This window comes from Leptodactylus fuscus, chromosome 4 (assembly GCF_031893055.1).
Source record: "Leptodactylus fuscus isolate aLepFus1 chromosome 4, aLepFus1.hap2, whole genome shotgun sequence".
NCBI classification, from domain to species: Eukaryota; Metazoa; Chordata; class Amphibia; order Anura; family Leptodactylidae; genus Leptodactylus; species Leptodactylus fuscus.
Window position 1 is genome coordinate 35434869 of NC_134268.1, and position 22475 is coordinate 35457343.

A 22475-nucleotide genomic window follows, 5' to 3' on the forward strand; every position below is an offset into this window, starting at 1 on the left:
CATTTTATATTGTTCTACAGGTCTCTGATTATTTCTGACTGCAAAAGTTTTGTTGTTTTATGTGTTCTTCATCTCTGGCATCAACTGGTGGCATTCCGAGGTAGGTGCCCATTCAGACAATATATACCAAGTAAGCCAGCAAAATATGGCATCAAGATCTGGACACTTTGCGACAGCAAAAGTTCATATGCTCTAAATGTTCAAGTGTATACAGGAAAAGCCCCTGATGAAAGACCTGAAAAAAATCAGGGTATGCGTGTTGTTCTAGATTTGACTCATGGACTAAAAGGACAAAATGTCACATGTGACAACTTTTTTACATCCTATCAACTAGGCCAGATGTTGAAGAAAAAAACTACTTACCATGCTGGGTACTATGAGAAAAAACAAACCTGAACTACCGCAAGGTATCCTTAGCAAGAGAGAGGTGTACAGTTCAACTTTTTATTTTTCTGGAAATACAACTGTTGTTTCTTATGTTCCAAAAAAAAACCAACAGGTAATTCTCATGAGCACAATGCACCATGACAATGCCGTAAGTGATAGAGAAGACAGAAAGCCTGACATTATTTTGGATTATAATGCCACAAAGGGAGCAGTTGATACTTTAGAGCAAGTAATATCAACATATACATGCAAACGCAAAACCAATCGGTGGCCAATGATTTTATTTTATAACATACTGGACGTTTCTGCATACAATGCATTTGTCTTATGGAGAGAAATCGACCCCGATTGGAACCGGAATAAGCTGCATAAAAGAAGATTATTTCTTGAGGAATTGTGAAAATCCCTGGTGAGGCCATATATTGAGAGCAGAAAAGTGACCCCCAGAAGTGATGGAGCAACAGCCATTGTAAAAAGTGTCCAGCATGAACAAGAAAGAGACTCCACATCCACGGCCTCCACCAGCACAGCTACCAGCAAAAAAAGGAAGAGATGGAGCTTCTGTCCATCTTCCTGTTACAATAAGGGCTAGTTCACACGTGTTCACACTAGTTCACACGTGCGGGTTTTGACACCGAGACCATCGCGGTCGCGGCTTTCCCCTCCGCTGTCGGCTCAAATGAATGAGCCAACATAGGAGGGTGCTGCCGGGAGTGGAAGCCGCACGGCTCAACCCCGCGAGGCTTCCGCCTGAAGATAGGGCAGGTCGCTTCTTTTCTCCACTAGCAGCAGCCCGCCGCTAGCGGAAAAAAGAAGCCTGGCGGTCTGCATAGACCATCATTGTAAGGGGAGGTTTTTGACGCGAAATCCGCTGTCAAAAACCTCCCCTGGGCTCACGTGTGAACGAGCCCTAAGACTAATCTGACATGTGCTGGATGTTCAAAATATCTGTGTAAAGGACATGTGTCTTATTATTGTGCTCAGTGTAAAAACGCATGAACATGTTCAGTTTTTTCTTTTTTCTTTCTAAAATGGTTGAAGTTTTTATGACTTTTCATTTGTTGATTTATAAAATTTGTTTTCAAAAATATAAATTTCATGTTTTAGTAATAGTAATGTAAAGCTTCTTTATTATTTGTGTGCAGAATGTCAACAATCGAAGATAATTGCAAAAAGCCTGTGAAACCTTTTTATGAAAAAAAAAAAAAAATTAAGTTTAAATTTAAATTTTTCTTTTGTTTATGATCAAACATGTTCACATACAGTATTTCAATGAAAAAAATATTCAAATAAAACAATTAGAGTAGCTAAAAATTAAGAATTAATAGGTCGGGTCATATTGACCCGGGAACAGTACAAGTGTATAGCAAATGCGAACAGAACAGCAGGGTTAAGGCTATTCCTATGTATTATTGAGAAAAAGAAAAGCATTTTAATGGTAAAATCCCTTTAAAGAGGTCCAATTCTATTAAAATAATAATAATAGTTAAAAAAAAACAACAGTTCTAAGTAATGAGAAATACTTACTTTACCACTCCCCTGCTGCTCTGGTGCGAGCATGTCACTGATCCCTGCTGGTCTCTATTGTTCCTGTTCAGCAATGAAATGTCAAAAATTACAGGCTGAAGTAGTGTCAGCACCCTCACCTCTAAATACGTCACCCCTAAAGCCAATGGTTGACTGCAGGGAGTCACATGTTTTATTGATGCGTTATTGTAGAGCAGAAAGAACGGAGACCAGCAGGGAACCAGGGAAGAGTCCACACCGGAGCAGCAGGGGATTGGTAAGGTGAGGACTACAGGTGTTAGAAAACCCCTTTAATGTCAGTGAAATGTTTTTCTAATGTCCCCGAATGACAACCAGAAGCCTCCAAAATAGTGACAGTAGACAAGTAGTAGCATTTTGCTTTTTACCTGGCCTGGAATGTCAGGTGATGGGTTATATCTGGCTCTATGCTCTGTAGCGGCTTTTCCAGCCCCTTTCCAGGAATCATTTGTGTCTCTCTTAAGCCAAGGCTTCTTTTCTCAAGATGTATAATAATGGGATCTGGAAGATGGCTCCGCATGATAAAAAGAGGGCTGAACACAATCTGGAAAGACAAAGAACAGAATGACATTAATCTCTGCACTCTCCAGCTGCCTGATATTGTAAATTGTTGCTTCCAAGGTCGCTGCAACCTCCATTCCTTCCAGGATATGTGAGGTCACGCTGCCGTTGTATCCATTACTTACCATTCGCTGCTGCGTCTGAGAATTGGGCTCTAAGGTTAGAATCGTGCACCACACGTAAATAATGGGACCCTTTGAAGACGGCACCTGCAAGCAAAAAGAGGATATTACTAACTAATCCTTATCTGGACACCAGTTCTACTATTTCCTGCTTTTAATTCTGTCCAATATCTTGCACAATTTTAGGGTAAGAATAAAAAACAAATAAAGTAAAAACGAATAGTATAAATAATCGGGATATCCTATAAATACAACAGCTCTCTAATGTTCCAATAAATTAAAGGGGTGGTATTTTTTTAGGCTATTTCACCAGAAAGTGACTGGACCAGCGTCGGACTGGCCCACCAGAGTACCCGAGGATCCTTCAGTGGCCCAGGCTCCAACACAATAATGGTCCAGCAGAAGACACCCAACTTTAAAGGGTACTATGATCTATTTCCTAGGACTCTCAGAATTATTTTTATCTGGGTGGCCCAAAGAACCTTAGTCGCTGGGCCAAGCCTTAAAAAGTGTGAATTCCCACTTCCAAAATGCCATCTGCACTGCAGGAGGAGCTGAGAAGATTGATATATAGTATTGTTGGCATAGATTCTTATAACCTATATATTATGTATTTAGATCTGTGCTCCTTCTATGCTTAGGAGTCCAGTGGGAGGTTCTAATCTGTAAATAACAGATTGCATCAGGGGTATACATTGAGAGGGTGCATAAGCATGTAAGCACCCAGGTCCAGAAGCTTTAGAGGAACCACCAGTTGGCTCTCGCTGAACAACATTGGGGTGTTCTTTGGCACAACATGGTTGTATTGCAATTCTCTGCAAAGACAATGGCTGATGGTCAGCTGTGTAGTACAAAACATAAAGGGCACCGCTCTTCTTCTCAATGGCAGTGGTCTCTAATGTGGGACCATCATGAGCAAAATATTATGGGCATCCTAGGAATAGGCCATAAAATGCCCCTTTAAATTGTTCTGTGGCTTCAGATTCATGAAGTGTGTTGTTTCTGGCATTAAACTGGAAAAATCCTTGTCAAGAGATAACTCGAGCAGGGATAGTCAGACTGGAGAATCCTAAAAGAAAGTAAGGAAAGCCTGTTTTTCTATAAGGGGGAAAAAAATAAAGAAGAACACACTTCACCGAATTCCCACCCCCCCCATTCTGATGGTTACCAGATCCCTGCTGGTCTCTACTTCCTTTTTTGCCCTTCACACACAGGAAATGCCTGCTTAGCAAGCTGTGATTGGCTGAGCAAACATCTCAGGCATTTCCTGTGGAGCCTCGAAGTAGACGCCAGTGGTCGCCGAGGTGTCAGAACGGGAGCAGCAGAAAATTGTTCAGTTGAGTGTTGCTTATATTTTTTAGTGTTTACCCAATCTGAGCCTGTTTTCTTCCTGTTGGTTCACCCCATTTAAAATGTTAGATGCAATTGCTATCCTGCACCCAACAATCCAGCAAATATCTACTTCTGATTGAAGATATTTACATCTGCGGTGGGTGTCCGTCAGGTATCCTGCACAAAGAGTCCTACAAGCCTGATATTTTCATTTAGTAATTAGAGATGAGCGAGTAGTATTCGATCGAATACTACGGTGTTCGAAATACTCGTACTTGATTGAGTACCACTCGCTATTCAAATGTAAAAGTTCGATGCAGAACCAGCATTGATTGGCCGAATGCTATACAGTCGGCCGATCAACACTGGTTCTTCTCCTACCTTTAGAAGTCTTCTCCGTGCAGCTTCCCCGTGGCATCTTCCGGCTCTTTATTTACTCTGCCAGGCATCGGGCCTGGGCAGAGCCGACTGCGCATGTCCGCTTGTAGTGTGGGCATGCGCAGTCGGTTCTGCCCAGGCCCGATGCCTGGCAGAGTGAATTCAGAGCCGGAAGATGCTGCGGGGACGCTGCAAGGAGAAGACTTCTCGGAGGATCCAGCCCGACCCTCACTCATGGACTTGGTAAGTATAATTTGATCGAACGTTGCCTACCCCTGAAACGAGCATTTCCCTCCCATAGACTATAATAGGGTTCGATATTCTGTTCGAGTAGTCGGATATTGACTCGAAACGAATATCGAACCTCGAACATTTTACTGTTCACTCATCTCTACTAGTAATATCATAGAAAAAATAACAGACACCCAACGGACCCTGTTAGAGTCAGTGCTGCCCCTCTGGATCCATTGATGTCTGTCATTTTTCTGTTCCCATGGTCTTGCATAGGAACGCACCCTTGACATCATATATAGCTGCAACGTTCCATTAGCTATCTCATTTTGGTGCAGATCTTTTTCCTAATCCAAGGTAACATTTTCAATGTATACAATTCCTTAGCTAAAAATCACATGCCATCCACCGCGGCCAATAACCGCAGACAGATGTAGAGATCCTCACGCACCCCTGTGCCGACCCCACTGACTCTATTAGATGTAGCATGCATTTTGTCTACTCAATGGTGCAATAAGGGTGGAATTCATTTTGTCAGGCATTTTTTTTCTTTTTGGAAAGACAGGAAATCCATGTCTAACATATCAACAGTAAAGCGAACAGATGTAAAATATCTACATCACATAATCAAAGAACAAGGGCTTTGCCAACTTCTAAACAGGCCAGGAACATAGGGTGTGTAAATGAGAACATAGCTCAAGCATTTTCTCACACACAAATTGCAAACTGCTTCTCGGTAGCCTGTCTTGTAATGTGATCAAGACACATCACTACCAGGGCCCTCGGTGATATGATCCTACTACGGGGCGATCCCGCTCCTTACTTCCTGATCACACTAAACATTTGGAAGACGACTTTGAACTGTAATGTCAACAGAAAGCTCACAGTATATACACAATGCACATACGGCCGTGCCCGTGTGTAACGTATGTTTATCCCACATGTAACATAAGTTTATCCAAGAGTTACGTGTACAAGACATTGAGCAAATAAATAGACCCTGGAGTGCAATACAGACTGGTGTACTGGGCTACATATATCAGCAGCTCCGACATACAGAGGAACATTTCAGACCATATTAATGCCTATGGAGATGGGAATATATGTATACAAGGGTGCTACATTTTTGGTCATCGTATAAAGAATGAAGTGTGTAATGGACAGCAGACCAGTCAGAAAAGATAAGACTAAGACCCCTTTCAGGTGCAGTCAGTGGGGTCAGCACAGGGGTGCGTGAGGATCTCTACACCTGTCTGCGGTTATTGGCTGCGGTGGATGGCATGTGATGTTTAGCTAAGGAATTGTATACATTGAGAATGTTACCTTGGATTAAGAAAAAGATCTGCACCAAAATGAAATAGATAATGGAACGCTGCAGCTATGTATGATATTAAAGGCACGTTCCGACTCAAGACCATGGGGACAGAAAATTGACAGACAACAATTGATTCAGAGGGGGGTTGCTGTTTTTGCTTGCCAAAAGATCTAGTATGCCTGGGAAAGGTATACCAAGGAAAGAATCCCTCTCGGGAGCTACCCTGTAAGTCAATGTCTCCTCATTAGAGACATATGGCATTCATGACTACCGCTTATACATATAGTATACCTGAATGATAAAGCTGGTCTCTGCGACATCAGAAGTCAGAGTGACATCTTGGGACCATTCTTCGTCTCCCTTCGCCCTTAGGCACAGCTCTGTAAGTTCACTATTTTCCAGGATGTAAGATGGAAGCTTCTGCTTTGCTTCCAGGCAGTCTATATGTTCTCGCACCACAGCACAGCCATCATGTCCCATATACTGCTGTACGACTTTGAGATCAATACTTTCAGGCAGATAGCTACAGATGATTTGTCTTCCACAAATGGTGACCTGTAGGAACAATGCAGAGTAGTAAGAGATATAGGCGGCCATTATACAAGCCATTCCCAGCGGCAACTTTAGAATCCAATACAGCGGCCAAGATACCATTACATGTACGTATGTTATACTACAGACATAGTCCGAAACTTGGAGTTTTTATTATTGATTGAACCATACTTTGACATTTCACTGGATACGAGGCCCATATATATATATATATAGAGGCTATGCCTTATAGGGCAACTCTCAAGCACGCAACAGGGCCCATTCAATCATCTAGCTGGCAGGGGAGCTGGGAATCGGACTCTCACCAATATGTGATTAATGACCTATCCTAAAGGCAGGTCACCAATATAAAAATCACAGAAAACCACTTTAGGTGAAGGCCACACATTGCAGTAAGTCTGTGCTTTTTGCTTCAAATTTTGCAACTTTTTTTAATGAGCCAAACCCAAGAGTGTCTACAGAAGGAATGGGAATATAAAGGAAGCTCTTACACTTCTACCTTCTGCTTAATCCACTCCTGGCTTAGTCGGACATTTGTTGGCCCCCTCTGCCCAGTCACAAGCCACAAATCATTGTACAAATATAACATTTGGAAATTTCTATGCCAAACAAAGACCTTCAATCACGTTCCTTAAAAATAATTCTACCCTTGTTTTTCAGAGCATAGACGGGGGCTGGTTTCATAGGTAAAAACACCCCCTTGCTGATTGTGACCGACACCGCTCTCCTGAATCATGAACCATAAAAGTGGTGGCCTGGGAACCAATGAGCAAATCTATCAGTAGTGATACAAGTAGTCATTGGTTGTTGTGAGTACTATTCTCAGGACTTACCCCTCCTAAGAATCCCTGTCCCTTCTGTATCCCAACATCAAACTTAAGTAGGATCAGAGAATAATCTTGGAGTCCTATGAGCAGCGAGTACTGAGGATTATACTCACCACTCCCTGCCCGGAACCTATGCCCTTATACTGTGTGGGACCTGGGGGGACTATATTGTGTGGGGCCTGGATGCATTATACTATATACCCCACCATATGTCCCCCTGTGATTGACACTATTCTTGTGATATTGCAGTGCTACAAATATAGCAGGGTACAAGCTGTTTTAACTAGGGGTGAAAGTGCCAATAGGTCAGGGTGGCCCTACACAACATCTGACAACATCAGTACTCACATGACAATGTCAGACAATGTAAGGACACACACCACGGAGATGGGAAATGGATTCCCACGTTTTCAGGAGGAAAAAAAGAGTAGCAGCCCAACGCAGAGCTATAAGAAAAGATTCTCCAGAACTGTTATTTCATGGGAATACAAGTATTTACTAAAACAGACATGTCAGAGATGTTTTAGGCTCTAACTACATCCAGTAACATAAATAATCTCAATGGTATTGACAAGCCGTAAATGTGAACATGTGTGGTAATGTTTTCACGTCATTACATAGCCACAAGAGGCACAGATGCAGCAGAGCCGAGTATGTCATTTAATTCTTGCGACCCTTCTGATATCATGATGACTTTTGCAGAATGACCACTGCTTAGGCTCTGCTAACACTATGTTCAGTGCGTAAGTCGGGAAATAAACTGGACATGTGTAACTGTATGGTATACAACCATATAGACTTCATTGACTCCGGGTAAGGAATGTATGCCATGCAATACTTATTTATACATTTGGAGTATATGCAGAACGTACACAACATGAACCCAGCCGTGCAGGGTTATGGTGCACCCATACGGTCTAATAAAATAACCAACATATTTCTGTGGATGGATAATAGATCTAGATACGAATTCCACCTCAAACATACTTGTTTTTGCACCCCGTTCAGCTGCCGCACTTTAATAATCAGCGTTGCCGTCCGCCCCTTGTACTGAATGGTTCGGATGAATGTCCCAGCGTTGTCCACATTGAAAGGCTCAGACCAGCGCCAGTTCCCCCAGCCTTCAATACAGATGTGTAGCAGCTGCAGGGAGATACAACATGCATTAGAAGTATGGCCTCATAAATACTCTGCTTTCTGTCATTACGGATTCATTATCATTCTTCTGTAAAGATTTAGGCCTTTTAGCTTCCTGAGGGGGAAAATACTTTAACCTCTTTGTTGACACACAATTCATTATATTATTTCACTTATCATTTTACATTTACGTTTCAGAAGTCTGTCATCTTTTTTTTCTTTCGTTAAACATTTTATGGAATTTTAGCGCTAAGATTTGTTTAAAAAAAATGTAATGTAAGATTGGTATGCATTATTATTTTTTTCTCTGCATTTTAGGTCAATACAAGAAATTCAGCAACATATTACTATTGCTTGTCATTGCTTGTAATTTCTTATCATTTCAAAATCTCTGTTTGCTATCAGTGAATGGCAACAACTACAGATATGGCAGACAATAAACAATAGGTGGAGCTATGGAGGTGTGATAATTTACACCTGGATTTTACCATCTCTAAGTGCAGGAGTTGACTGTCAATTCAAATGAATTGCCAGGCGGCGCCTGCTGTAAATACACTGTCTACCAATAAGTATTTGGGCACACATGCAAATGCAGACACAGTATCTGCAGTTGTGATCCGCCGTTACATAGGAAACAGCATTGGCATTAGTGCATTGGCATTAGTTGCATGCAAGATGCCACGAGGTGCAGAGTTGTTCGATTTTGAGAAAGGGGTAATTTTCGGGTACCACAGAAATGGTCAATCCTTAAGGGATATAGCAAGCAAACTGAATTACCCAAAATTGACAGTGGTCTATGTGATTACCAAGTGGAAGGTGAATGGTGATTGTGGGAATGTGCCCCCGAGTCGGCAGATCCCTGAAACTGGGAGATAGAGACCGACAAGTGCTGGCCAGAGAAACTGCACCCGACCGATGGCTCATACACCAGGAGGTTCACCAGGCATCCGGGAGTATTGTGTCGCTCAATCCCATCCGTAAGGAAGCCTCTGCTGGTGTCTACCAACTTTTGGATAGGAAGAAATATTGTTTTTCTATTCTACCACAGGAGTCCTAATACTTATTGGTAGACAGTGTACGAGAACAACAATGAATGCAAGAACCACCCAGAACATACGTAGACTCCTAAGTAGCTTTGAGACACACTGTTCTAGGTTTGTCCTCTGGAGCATGGGACCGACCTCCTACACGTGCTACAATTAATAATCACCAGAAAAGAAACTACAACTTCCCCCCCACACTTGTTCCTGTTTTCACCCAGTCCTAATGTCTGCTAAAACCAGGCTACGACTGGTACAGGACCTAGTAAAGACAGAGTAGCTCACCGTTCTACATTGTGTTCATAATTTGCATCCACCTTGTTGGCCGTTGTGGAAATAGTGCAGTTCAGCAAAGGAAGGAGGTCAGCTTTAGATGGGTGTATTTTTTTTAGGCTGCCGAACCTTTTTGTTCTTGTTTTGCAGGGATACCGGGAAGAGCCGGGTACCAATACCCGGCCATCTCAGACATTACAAAATTTTCTTTTAGTGTCATAAGAAAGAGGACTTTGCAGTGCTATTATTTCCAGATATTTCACTGGTTGCAAACACAGTCTGGATTAGGATATTTATAATATATATATATATATATATATATATATATATATATATATATATATATATATATATATATATATTATGCAGCTGCATATAAATATCTCAATCCTGACAGTTTTTTTCAACCAGTTATATCTCTGGAAATAGTATAGACAGCACATAAAAAGAAGCAAGAAGAAGAGAATCTCCTCTTTCGTCTGAGTTTTTAAGTTTTACAATGTCCTATTTGAAGTCACCCTCCTCCGCATGTTATACATCCCCATACTCCATACACAGTTACTGAAAACAGCTCTCAATACAGAACCAAGGGTTAGAATAAAAGGATGAAATATTTCACAGAAACTAGCCAAAATTTCTCAATAACAGATACTACAAAATGTATTAATGACACCAATACTGCCAGAAAATCAAAAGTTGCCTTAAGACATGCTGCAGGTTCTAACCTTAGGCTTCTGGTTTCTATGCAGCACATGGATAGGATTTGTTTCATTCCCATTCACTATGTTGCAATTGCAAACTGCTGAAAGTTATTCGGCTAACCCACATCCATGTTGCTGAGTGAGTCTCCGATCTAACAGGTGGAAAACACCTTCTACATTTTACAATCCGAAGTATAAGCTTACTGAAGATAGAGAGGAAACAAACTGGGAATGTATCTGCACAACAGTGCGGAGGTGGCAGTGAAATGGTTAAATAACACTTGAAGGCTCCTGGTAATAACCTTGTCATCAGACATCACTGCAGGCTGTGGGTGGCTTGTGCGGAGATGGCTGCCAGTCCTTATGGCTATTCTCCCTGTAATCTTATCAGTATTATTACGATGAGATATTCCAAGGTTTACTGCACTATTAAGTATTAAGAGATTTACGACTGTCTGAAAGCTGGCTGATAAAATATACTTGGAGGCACATAGTAAATGTGAAATAAAAGTGGTGGAATTTGCCGCTATTGTGTCTGAGGTGCTATTGACAGTCATTGTTCTAGGCATGGAATGTTCCTACAGTAAACTCTGATCCATAATGCTTATTACGTCTACTTAAAGGGGTTGTCCAGGAGTAAAAGCGAGCAATAAAAACGGGGCTGTCCAGGAGAAAAATAAAAAATAAGTACTATGCACCTAGTATAACCAGTGTCAACTCTGTACCGCCACTTTGGTGATCTCCACACATAGTCACATAGTAGATGAGGTTGGATGAAAACATCAGTCCATCAAGTCCAACCTATAACCCTACAATCCTCTACAGTGTTGATCCAGGGGAAGGCAAAAAAAAAACCCCCATGAGGCTCATGCCAATTGCCCCATTTCAGGGGAAACAATTCAACGTGTCAACATGTCCTTAAACTCTAGAGTCTCAGTTGTATTGTGGCCAGCTCTCCCAAAATGTCTAGGAGGCTCCCAAAGAAAGGAGCAACCACCTGGACACTCAGAAAAGCAGGAAAATCTCCAGACCCATCATTTGATTTGACCAAAAACAAGAAGATCCATACCCCAAAAGTTCACAAAGTATTAAGGCTAAATTCACATCTGCGATGAAGTCTCAGCAGCAAAGACCACCAGAAATTGGCAGAGACAAAAGTCCTATACAGAGGAGTTTTCTCTCCACCACTTAACGTATGAAAACAATGGACATTCGACAGACCCCATTATAGTCTATGGGGCCCAGGGGTAACCACCGTTTCAGCAGTCCGATTCGCCGTCATTTGAGTACTCTGCCAGATCCGAATGATGGAGAGCCTGGCGCGGATACGAACATTCAATTGGTAATTGAAAAAATGGACATAAAAGTATTATGGCATATCCTCAATGTAACGTTTCGGTCATTCCCTGACCTTTGTCAATGGTATTTCACCCATCTAAATGATCGATATACATATCATGTTAGCACCACGCTACGCACAGGGCCATTTTAGGTTTTCCATAAGTGACAGAAGCAAATACAGCCAATAAACAAAGGATGTCACCTAATATTTCTCATATTGCTAGAAGGGTAAATCTTCTTGGTGGGACAATAGAAATGCTGGACAACCCAAATAAAGAGAATTTCACTCTAGAATAAAAAAAATTCACCAGAATCAGCATAAAGCATTAGGGGAAGGCCTGACTTGCCAGATTTGCCTACAGATGGCCAGAAATATTAAAAATTGGCAGTGATTTCATAGGAGAATCTAAGCACTTGCAGCTGCCTATAAATAAATCTGGTAATTCAAGCCCCGCCCACTGTGCACTTGCAGGCTGATTTACATATCCATAATAAGATGATCATCTCTGGTTTGTGTCCATTTGTTCTCCCATTAAAGGCCACTACATGGCACTACTATTCGCTTGGGAGACATTTTGGACCTCATAGACACAGACATAGGAAAGGCAATCAGTATTATTTCCTGAAAAGTCAACTGGAAATCTATTGGAAAACACAGTGGAAATATTGGACAGAGAAAAGTAAAGAAAAGATAAAAAAAACCTCAGTAAGGAATCAACACTGTTAGGTCTAAAATGCAAGTTAATTCATGTACAGAAGAGTTGGAGAAACTCCATAAAATCCAAAATAAGCAAAATTCCAGCACATAATCCCCCCTATATAAAACGTCACTTTTATTTACATCACATAAAACTTCACAATCATGGAGATATACAGCTGCTTACGCGTTTCGACATGACGCCTTAGTCATAGCTCATTGAACACAAATGGGGTCACTTATAAAACCGCCCATCACCTCTCCACGATGGTATAAACATCATAATATAGAACTTCATACAAACCATACTATTGTGCAAAGATATACAATAATATCAGTATTAATATATTATATCGTTATAAATATTTATACAAGTTGGAATATGTGTCCGAAGAGTAAAATTACAGAAGGATTCCCTTCCTAATAGTTTCCACCTAAGATCTCCACCCCTTGTGGGTTTAGTAACTCTCGATACCTGCAAGTTCCCAAGATGCTGCAATTCTTAAGTGATAAGATGTCATGAAAAGGTTAAGGGGATATTGTCACTCCTTAGGGAGAGACCACCATATAGGTAAGAGCCATTTGCGCTCCACTGTGAGGGATCATGCACAGTGGAGCGTCAATGGCTTAATAAGTCTCCACACACCTATATGGTGGTCTCTCCCTAAGGAGTGACGATATCCCCTTAACCTGGTCTAGAAGCCTCTCACCTCTGTCAAGTCAGTCTTCTCTACGCCGGGCTGAAGAGATCCAAACAGATCGAAACAGCTGTCCTCGGCTGAGAGACTGTACTTGGTAAAATCCCACATCATTGCAGCAATGGCCTCTGGGAAGGTCGGGTAAGATGTTAAAAACATCTCTGACCTAATCTCCCACTACCTGCCCACGCGTAACCTCCGATCCTTCCAAGACCTCTTCTCCGCTCTTCACACAACCGCCTCCAAGACTTGTCCCGTGCATCCCCCATATTCTGGGACTCATTCCCACAACACATAAGAATGACCCCCACAAGCACAAGCTTCAAGACCACCTTGATATTTACATGATTCACATTTCCTCATGGTGGTCCGGTTGTTATACTGACAACCGGCTCCTGATATAGGAAGGTCAGATATTCCCCTTTGTATATACTATTTAGATAGCAACAATATGACTCTTAAGTTCATTGCGAATCATGATAAAATTTTTTTTAAAAAATATATATATTTTTTATATTAAATTGGAGGTTGAGATGAAAATATTAATATAATGCCATATATGAAACCAAGAGCAAAAAATTCTATATTAAAAGCAAATTTGTGTCATTCACCACATGTCATAAAAAATATCCCAGTAGGGAAGCAGACCGGGATATAAAGTTGATGGATGGGAAGGTGAGATGGATAAAGTATGTGACAAAGTGAGTTGTAGGAGTTACCCAGATTGTAGCAGAACACACAGTGTCCCATATTGATGGGGAAGATCTTACGGATAATGATAGGAAGGAACTGAGGGTTCTAGAAAAACTGAGGGATTAGGTGAAAGAGTTAAGTTTTCTACCATACAGAATAAGAAAGTGGTGGATATAATTAAAAAAATACTTACCTATACTTTGCCAAGAACAGACCCTATGTAATGTGATCTCTAATGAGGTTATGTTTGTAGATAGGAGGGCGATCACATAAAATACAATCTTTTTTTTTTTTTTTTTTTTTAATATAGATTGTGAGCCCCATATAGGGATCACAATGTACATTTTTCTCCTATCAGTATATCTTTGCAGAATGGGAGGAAATCCACGCAAACACGGGGAGAACATACAAACTCCTTGCAGATGTTATTCCTGGCAGGATTCGGACCCAGGACTCCAGCGCCGCAAGGCTGCAGTGCTAACCACTGAGCCACCGTGTTGCCCTGATACAATGTGGAGTTGGCCATGGATTTTACATAATTTAATGCCAAGGTTGAAAGCTTTGGTGAATAGATTAGAAATGAGTGAAAAAAAGTCATATCATTATTGAAGGAATTTAATGACAAAATTGTTGGCAAATTCAAAATGGAAAACATTTTGTGCAGAATCTGATGCGAATTTTGGCTGCAGACTTCACACACTGATATGCCAAGGATGAATTCTATGTTAAAGTCCACTATGTTTCTACAGAATAGGCCATGTTGTACTAAATCTCTGCTGACCACTGAGCCATCGTGTTGCCAAAATACAATCTTATCCCTATTATTTTAGGAATAGTTCACACGAGAATAATTCATGTCTCAGAACTGCAGGTTTTTCCCCCACTCCACTTAAAATCAGTGTTGAGAAAACTTCTGCAAGGAGGACTTTTCCTTCTGCTGTTTTCCATGGAAACCTGGTGGACCCCGCGGGTAACTGATTTTTTAAGCGTATAGGGTTTCCATCTTTCGGGTCCCAAAGAATGTGAGTGTGAAACTAGCGATATCCACTGACAATTAAAGTGTCTATGCTGTCTAGGGCCTGGTTCACAACTGCACACGGGTTTCTGTTCAGGGAGTCCACTTGGGGACCCCCTGAACGGAAACCCAATCTGCATAAAAAATCAGTTGCCTTAGGAAACCTGCAGATCCCATAGACTATAATGAGGTCCGTGTTGTTCCCGCATGAAAACTGCTGCTTGGAGAGGGGAACGGAATGGCCTGAACACACATGTGAACCGGGCCTAAGGCATTGGTCACACCTGTGTTTGGTGAACATTCAGGGATTCTTTTTTTTTATTTTTATGTAGATTGTGAGCCAAATACATATAGGGATCACAATTAGGGTTGAGCGATCGGGATCGGAAAAGATCGGATTCCGATCAGCGATTGAGTAAATTTCACAATTGCGATCGGAATTCCGACCCGATCTTTTCCAGCGGGATCGAGATCGGAGGTTATCTCAAGATCGGCTCAACCCCAAGAGTGACTTTTCCCATAGAGAAGCATTGACTAGGGTTGAGGATCGGGATTGGAAAAGATCGGATTCCGATCGGCAATCGAGCAAATTTCACAATCGAGATCGGGATCGGCTGGAAAATGATCGGAAATCGGATTTTAAAATTGATCTTGAAATCTCAAGATCGGCTCAACCCTAATCACAATGTACTTTTTTTTCCCTACCAGTATGTCTTTGTAGTATGGGAGGAAACATGGGGAGAACATACAAACTCCTTGCAGATGTTGTCTCTGGCAGGATTCAAACCGAGGACTCCAGCGATGCAAGGCTACAGTGCTAACCCCTGAGCCACCGTGTTGCCCCTTTCGTGACCATTTAGGGATTCTGTCCCCCATTCCACTTGAAAAACTTGCAGGACTTTTCTCACTGCATTTTTCGGGCATAAACCGGGTGGAGTGGGGTCTATGGGGATCACAAAAGGACCCAAAGAACGGAAACTACAACGTAGGTGTGAACCTAGTGTAAGCACTTTTTGCAAGTGCATTATGGGAACTGTAGTTCCTTTAGGTTTGTAGGTCTTGAGTTACTAAGCCTACAAGGGGTGGAGATCTTAGGCAAAAACTATTAGGAAGGGAACATTATCCGACACTATATAGTGAACCATTACTGATTATTATTGTTGATCGTTGCACCATTTTACGGCTTTTATTAAGTGTTATATTATGATGTTTTTACCACTGTTGAGAGGTGATGGGTGTCTATAAGGAAGCCACCTATTTGGGTTCAATGTGTCGAATATACCGAAACACATACCCAGTTGTACATCTCTGGTCAAGCCTTACGTGATGTAAATAAAGTGATGTTTCACACATGGAGGACAATCGTGTTGGAATTTTGCTTAAAAAACAACTTATTCCACTTTTCTCACTAGCAATGTATTGATCCTTGTGCTCATCCATGTGAGTGTTATTGAAGTCGCTATCTTCCCAGTCTACAGCACGTGAATGTTTTACTTGCTATGGAATTTAGATTGTATCCAGCATATGGAACAGTTTCAGGGGACAGCTGTTTAGTATCTTAAGTAACTAATTGAATAAATGTGTCTATTGCAGGACTGATGGACGAATTGTCAAAAAAATACAATAAGATAAAACAACAGTTTATAAGAAAATAAATATCTATTGTATATACTTAATACCAGTAGCTTATCCAGAATGCCTTCTATAATACTGTACGTATAGTATGTAAACTAGCACTAGTATACATACATCAACACTAAAAGGGCTTTTATCTGTGGAATGGCTGAACAGATCTGGATAAGCAGGACGAGGCCTTAGTCAGAGACATAGTAAGATGCATAGAGGTGCGGACCGCAATATGGATTTATATTGTAGACCTACCGTATATACTCGAGTATAAGCCGAATTTTTCAGCCCAGTTTTTGTGCTGAAAAGCCCCCCTCGGCTTATTCTCGAGTCAAAAAAAAAAAAAAAAATTAAATTTTTTTTTTCTTTTTTTTTTTTGTTAGGAGGAGGGGGGGGGGGGGGGGTCTATGACCAGCCACAATATTAATGTATATAATCTCACATAAAATAGTGCAAAAAAAAAAAAAAAAATAGATAAGAAAAAGTTCTAGATCCCTCCTTTCCCTAGAATACATACAAAAGTAGAAAATGAAATATCTATCAGTAGTATCTATCTATCTCTCTGCCTTTCTTTCTATCTGCCTATCTATAGTATCTATCATCTATCTATCTATCTATTTCCTCTCTATCCATCCATCTGTCTATCTATCTGTTTGGCTATCTACCGTATATGCTCGAGTATAAGCCGAATTTTTCAGCACAGTTTTTGTGCTGAGAAGCCCCCCTCGGCTTATACTTGAGTCAGCAAAAAAAAGGAAAAAAGGAGGGGGGGCTGTCTATGACCAGCCGCAATATCAATGTATAGAATCTCCCATAAAATAGTGGGGGAAAAAAGGAAGCTTTAAAAAAAATACAAAAATAAAAGTTGTAAATCCCTCCTTTCCCTAGAATACATAGAAAAGTAGAAAATAACTGTGAAACACATACACGAGGTATCCCTGTGTCTGACAGTGCCCGGTCTACTGAATATAGGGGATCTGCAGTGCTCCTGTTCTGTCGGGAAGGGGTTAATAGGAGCACTGCAGATCCCCTATATTCTGCCAGGCTGAGTTCCAAGTGGGGGAAGTAAAACAGTCCTCAAGCTCAGGGAAGGGGCAGACAGACAACCAAAACACCCCCTCCCCTCCCCCAGCATCTACTGCACCCAAAAACTCCGACCATTTTCATTTTTGAAATTTTCCAGTAGCTGCTGCATTTCCCCCCCCTCGGCTTATACTCGAGTCAATAAGTTTTCCCAGTTTTGTTGTGGTAAAATTAGGGGCCTCGGCTTATATTCGGGTCAGCTTATACTCCAGTATATACGGTAATTGTATTGCGATTCCCTCTATACCTTATGTCCATGAAGCGTAAGGTTGAGATTTCCCCCTCCAAACACATGTAGAGGACTCAGTAGCAGCCAATTCGACTCTCTCCATAACCTGGAGGTGTTACCCAAGCTAAATAAAATAAACTATTTACTGTAAACCTCTTGTCCCTCTTCATCCTCCGAAATTCCATCCTCCATTTTAATTACCACAAACCAAACACAGGATTTAATTGACCTGGATGCGAAAAAGAAACGGAAAACCTTTGCGACTGTTTTCGTTGACTAGGACGGCGTTACGGTACTAAGCAAACATTTTGTAAAGGTTAGCTGAAGTATTTGGTGGCAGCCACTGGCTCTCTATGAAGAAATCCGAACCAGTCGGAGGGAGGCGAGATGGTTTTGTTTCCCTGTAACAAAATGTGGTATAAGAATCGGTCCTGTCTTATTTTATCCCCAAGTGTGAGTCAAATATGAAGCAATGCCTGGGGGAAGTCCCGTTCTCCAACACAACGGATTATTCACATCTATCTCGCAATCTGCTCTCAGAGTTCTTAAAATTCACTCTCTTGGCAAGTGGAGAATTATCAGGAGGAATGAAATAATTTCAGAACTATGAGATCATGCAGCATTCCTTGAAACTGACACTTGCAGGGATTGTCCGGGCTTGGGCACTGTTTTGACTTACAGGTAATCCCACTTCATTAATTCATTTAACATGGAAATTACTTGGAAGGATAGAAAAAAAAAAAAAGAAGGAAAGATGTCAGTGAAACCACAAGCGCCCTCGATGTGGAATGGAATTCATAATATACACCGGATAGGCGATAATCTGCATTTCCTTCCAGGGACTCAGCACCGCACCAATATTATTCAATATTTTTGTAATTTCCTAAAAATATTAAATGTCAAAGTCATCCATAAAGAATCCGAGCGGTAAATGAAAAATGAAATGTGGATGGATAAAGTGATATTTCTTTAACACTTATGGTATCTCTAAAAAATTGTACCCTTGTATGCCATCGACTAAACAACATAGAGGTAAAAAATAGAGATTTACAGTAATTATTGGAAAGCAGTTTTCTAGGATTTTCATACTGATCAGCTGGGGTGCAACACCAGGCACCCACACTGATCAGTTGTATGAAAAGGGGATAACCAAGCACAGTGCTGTACATTGTAGAGAGGCTGTGCTTGGTATGGGACTGAGCTGCAAAAAGGCATAGGATGACTGGACATAATGTTACGGGGCTGTGAAGCGGAAGTAATGGTCAACCAAGCACCGTAACCATTTCAGATCAACAAGTTGTCCGACTCTTGCTGATCTAATATTGGTGTCCAAACCGAAGTAGAAGGCCCTGAAAAACACACATTGCAATAGCACAGCTAAAAAAGGGTCACAAACAGGTGACCTAAGCCTTAAAGGGGACCATCAACCTGGCATGACTGCTACATTAAATGTTTGTATTCCTCTGAAATAACAATTCTGAAGCAATTTTTCTTATAATTCGTTGTTCTGCTGTCCTTTTCTTACTAAAAGGGATGGTAACATTTGGTTGTCAATTTATTCCTATAGCTTATTTCCAGGAGGAATAACAGAGGATGCGCAAAACCGACTGATGAGAAAAAATGTTTGAGCATTGTTATTTTATGAGAATCTATAACAGTATTCCCATAGCAACTGGATACCTCCTTCCCAAAGGATAGATAGTAACTAGGGTTGAGCGATCGGGATCGGAAAAGATCGGATTCCGATCGACGATCGAGTAAATTTCACGATCGAGATCGGAATTCCGACCCGATCTTTTCCAGTGGGATCGAGATCGGAGGTTATCTCAAGATCGGCTCAACCCTAAAAGTGACTTTTCCCATAGAGAAGCATTGACTAGGGTTGAGGATCGGGATCGGAAAAGATCGGATTCCGATCAGCGATTGAGATCGGCTGGAAAATGATCGGAAATCGGATTTTAAAATCGATCTTGAAATCTCAAGATCGGCTCAACCCTAATAGTAACTTACTGATCGGTGGGGGTCCAACTGCTGGGACTCCCACCGATCAGGAGCAATGAGGAGGTCAGCCAGCTCACGAACCATCCCATTCTTTTTGATGGAACGCTTCTGCGTTCCAGTGGTGCCATTGAAATGAAAGGAGTGCCATGTGCTGCCTGACCTAGCCTATGAAACACCCAAGTTCTCCCCAGTACCTGGAATACCTAATAACGTACAGTATATGATATTCACCAAGAACTCCTGAAGTCTTTACCCAGGAAATGTATCCCGTCAATAGGAAATGTTACTATATGAAGACTTCAATAAAGAAACTGAACTACAATAACATCTAGAACAAGGTAAAGACAAGCAGATGTTTTTCGCTGCTTTCTAACTACATAAGTGACTTGACCCCTTCTCCATCCCTATAAGAAATGAATCCTGTGACTATTATATCAAAAACATGAAAAAAAAAATAAACCTGCCAGAAATCCTCAGAACTATGCATAAATAAAACGTGAGTATCTCTACATCTTGTGTATTAAGTGAACCCGGTATAATGAGCTGTTTATGAAACGAAAAAGTGGTCGCAGAATTTTTAGAAGGTGATTTAAGGCATATTTTCCCCACAATCTGATAAAACACCTTGTTCTGCTAGATACATTGCTCTGGGTCCATGGTTAGTTTACACATTTACGTCATGCCCCAAACCTTCCCCAAACATGTAATCACCTTATTTATCTAAGACAGGGCTTTATGTTTATGCCAAAGAAACATAGAACGGACCTTGAGAAACCTGCTCTTTGCATCTTTCTTATAGGGGCAAAATTGAAATGAGCAAAATCTCAAACAACGGGACAAATTTACTATTCCAGTTCTTAAATATCTTTCAGGGGAAGGGGAGAAGGAAAATTCTGTCCAGGAAGAGAATAGACTTAAAGTGGTATTCCCATGTCACATATTCACCAGTCTTCACTGCTGTAAAATCTTCTTTCTTCCTGGTTTCTTGCGTCATTTGGTGGGCGGGGTTTCATGCAACCTGCTGTTTAGCTCCGCCCCCAAATTAGCATGTAGCTCCACCCACTGCATAGCGTGATCCTATGGGGCGGCTGAAGGGCCTGTGATGTCACCAAAGGTCCTCAAACAACACTATATGCACAATACTGCCTCTCTCTGCCATAATGAACACAATTGAATTAGCTAACCTGATAAATGGGAGAACAGAAGACGAGTCCAGAAATGCAAGCAGCTCCTCTCCCCTATCTGAGTGCAGGAAGCTAGGTCACGTGGTGTAGACACAGGAATAGCTAGAAACACAGGCTGGCTCCCTGCACTTAGCCCCTCCTCCCTCCCCCTGAGAGCAGCAGATACATCACTTGACTTTTGAGCAGATAAGTCAAGGGCTGTATCAACAATGAATTGAATAAAGTAAGATAGTGGACAAACAAAGCAGTTTTGCTGAAGCAATGTATTTAGGAAAAGTCTTACATCCACATTAACAAGCAGTATAGATAGGATCCTTGTGATGGGACAACCCCTTTAAGAATCTGTGGCACGTGAGAAGTCTTCTAAGTGTCCTCCCAGCAATGTTTATTGTACAGTACAAACCTTACATTTTAAAACAAGGTTTCATTCAATGGGAATGGTGCCTGTAAGGTATCACTTCCAATCAAAATTGCCATATTATGTGATATACATAAAGACATATATTTAAATGACATTAACTGAATAGTGCCGAGTGCAGAAAGCATTCTCGTCAGACAAAAACTTAGGCAAACATTATATGACACTGCGTGGAGAGGGAGAGACTTGTACAAAGGACCATCTGGCCTCAATTACATAGTGATCGGCAAAGGAAGTACCAAAGAAGCGGAATTATGTTTAGCCTTATATGCTCTTCAAATTATCATTAGCAACCAAGGACTGAGAAATTTTCTGACATTAAAAAAAATAATTGCCTTACAGGGCAGAAAAAGAATAAAACAACAAAAGACCCCATACTTACCCGTTTAGGGGCTATCCACTGATGTTACTAGTAGGCTCCCAACTGGTTCTTATTTAAGTGGCTGCCGCCATGATGTTTCTAAACTATCCACATGGTAGCAGCAGTTGAGCAATGGCCTCGGTGGACTGATGCTGTACACCACTAGGACCAGGGATTGACTACAGGCATTACATGGGTAGACCACGGGGCCATCATTGCAGCAGTCAAGTCATTAAACAGTAGCATGGAGCATGCTGGAATGGTGGGGGTTTAGCAGGTAGATCATGGGTCTTTGCTATTTTATGCCACCCCATCTTGGGTCAGTATTTATCTTTCATAGGTGGCCAGAAGTGTTGGGACTATTATAAGTAAGTCATTGCTATATTTTACATGTTGTTTCTCCTGATGAAGGGGAATATTGTTCTACCATTGATAAAAAGTGTTGAGCTGTGTATATTAGCATTGTGGACTAATAAGTGGTATCTGAATGTAGATTTTAGACTGTAGATTCTTGCCATGATTGTGAAGCCAGATTCCACTGCGAGGTTATAGGGGCCGGTGTACACCTCTACTCCCTATATGCGAGTATGAGAAAATATGCAAATCTGTTTCCCAAGATGTAAATAGGAAAACAGCGCCTCTGTTTGCTACCCTCTAGGGGTAGCTCCCTTGAACATCATGCCTTTACCGCAATGATGCGGGATTTGCCAAGTCAGTATCCCAGCTGC

The 22475-nt window shown here is 41.3% G+C and overlaps 1 protein-coding gene across 1 annotated transcript in view; it reads right to left on the reverse strand.

Moving 5' to 3' along the window:
* The window catches only part of VPS13B (vacuolar protein sorting 13 homolog B), a 705368-nt gene that overhangs the window by 64998 nt on the left and 617895 nt on the right, over positions 1 to 22475 (reverse strand). Inside the window, exons 44-47 of the mRNA XM_075270303.1 lie at positions 8238 to 8393; positions 6163 to 6426; positions 2619 to 2702; positions 2301 to 2476 (exon numbers count right to left, since the gene is read on the reverse strand). Of these exons, the coding sequence (XP_075126404.1) occupies positions 2301 to 2476; positions 2619 to 2702; positions 6163 to 6426; positions 8238 to 8393 (680 nt within the window). The remainder of the gene's footprint in view (positions 1 to 2300; positions 2477 to 2618; positions 2703 to 6162; positions 6427 to 8237; positions 8394 to 22475) is intronic.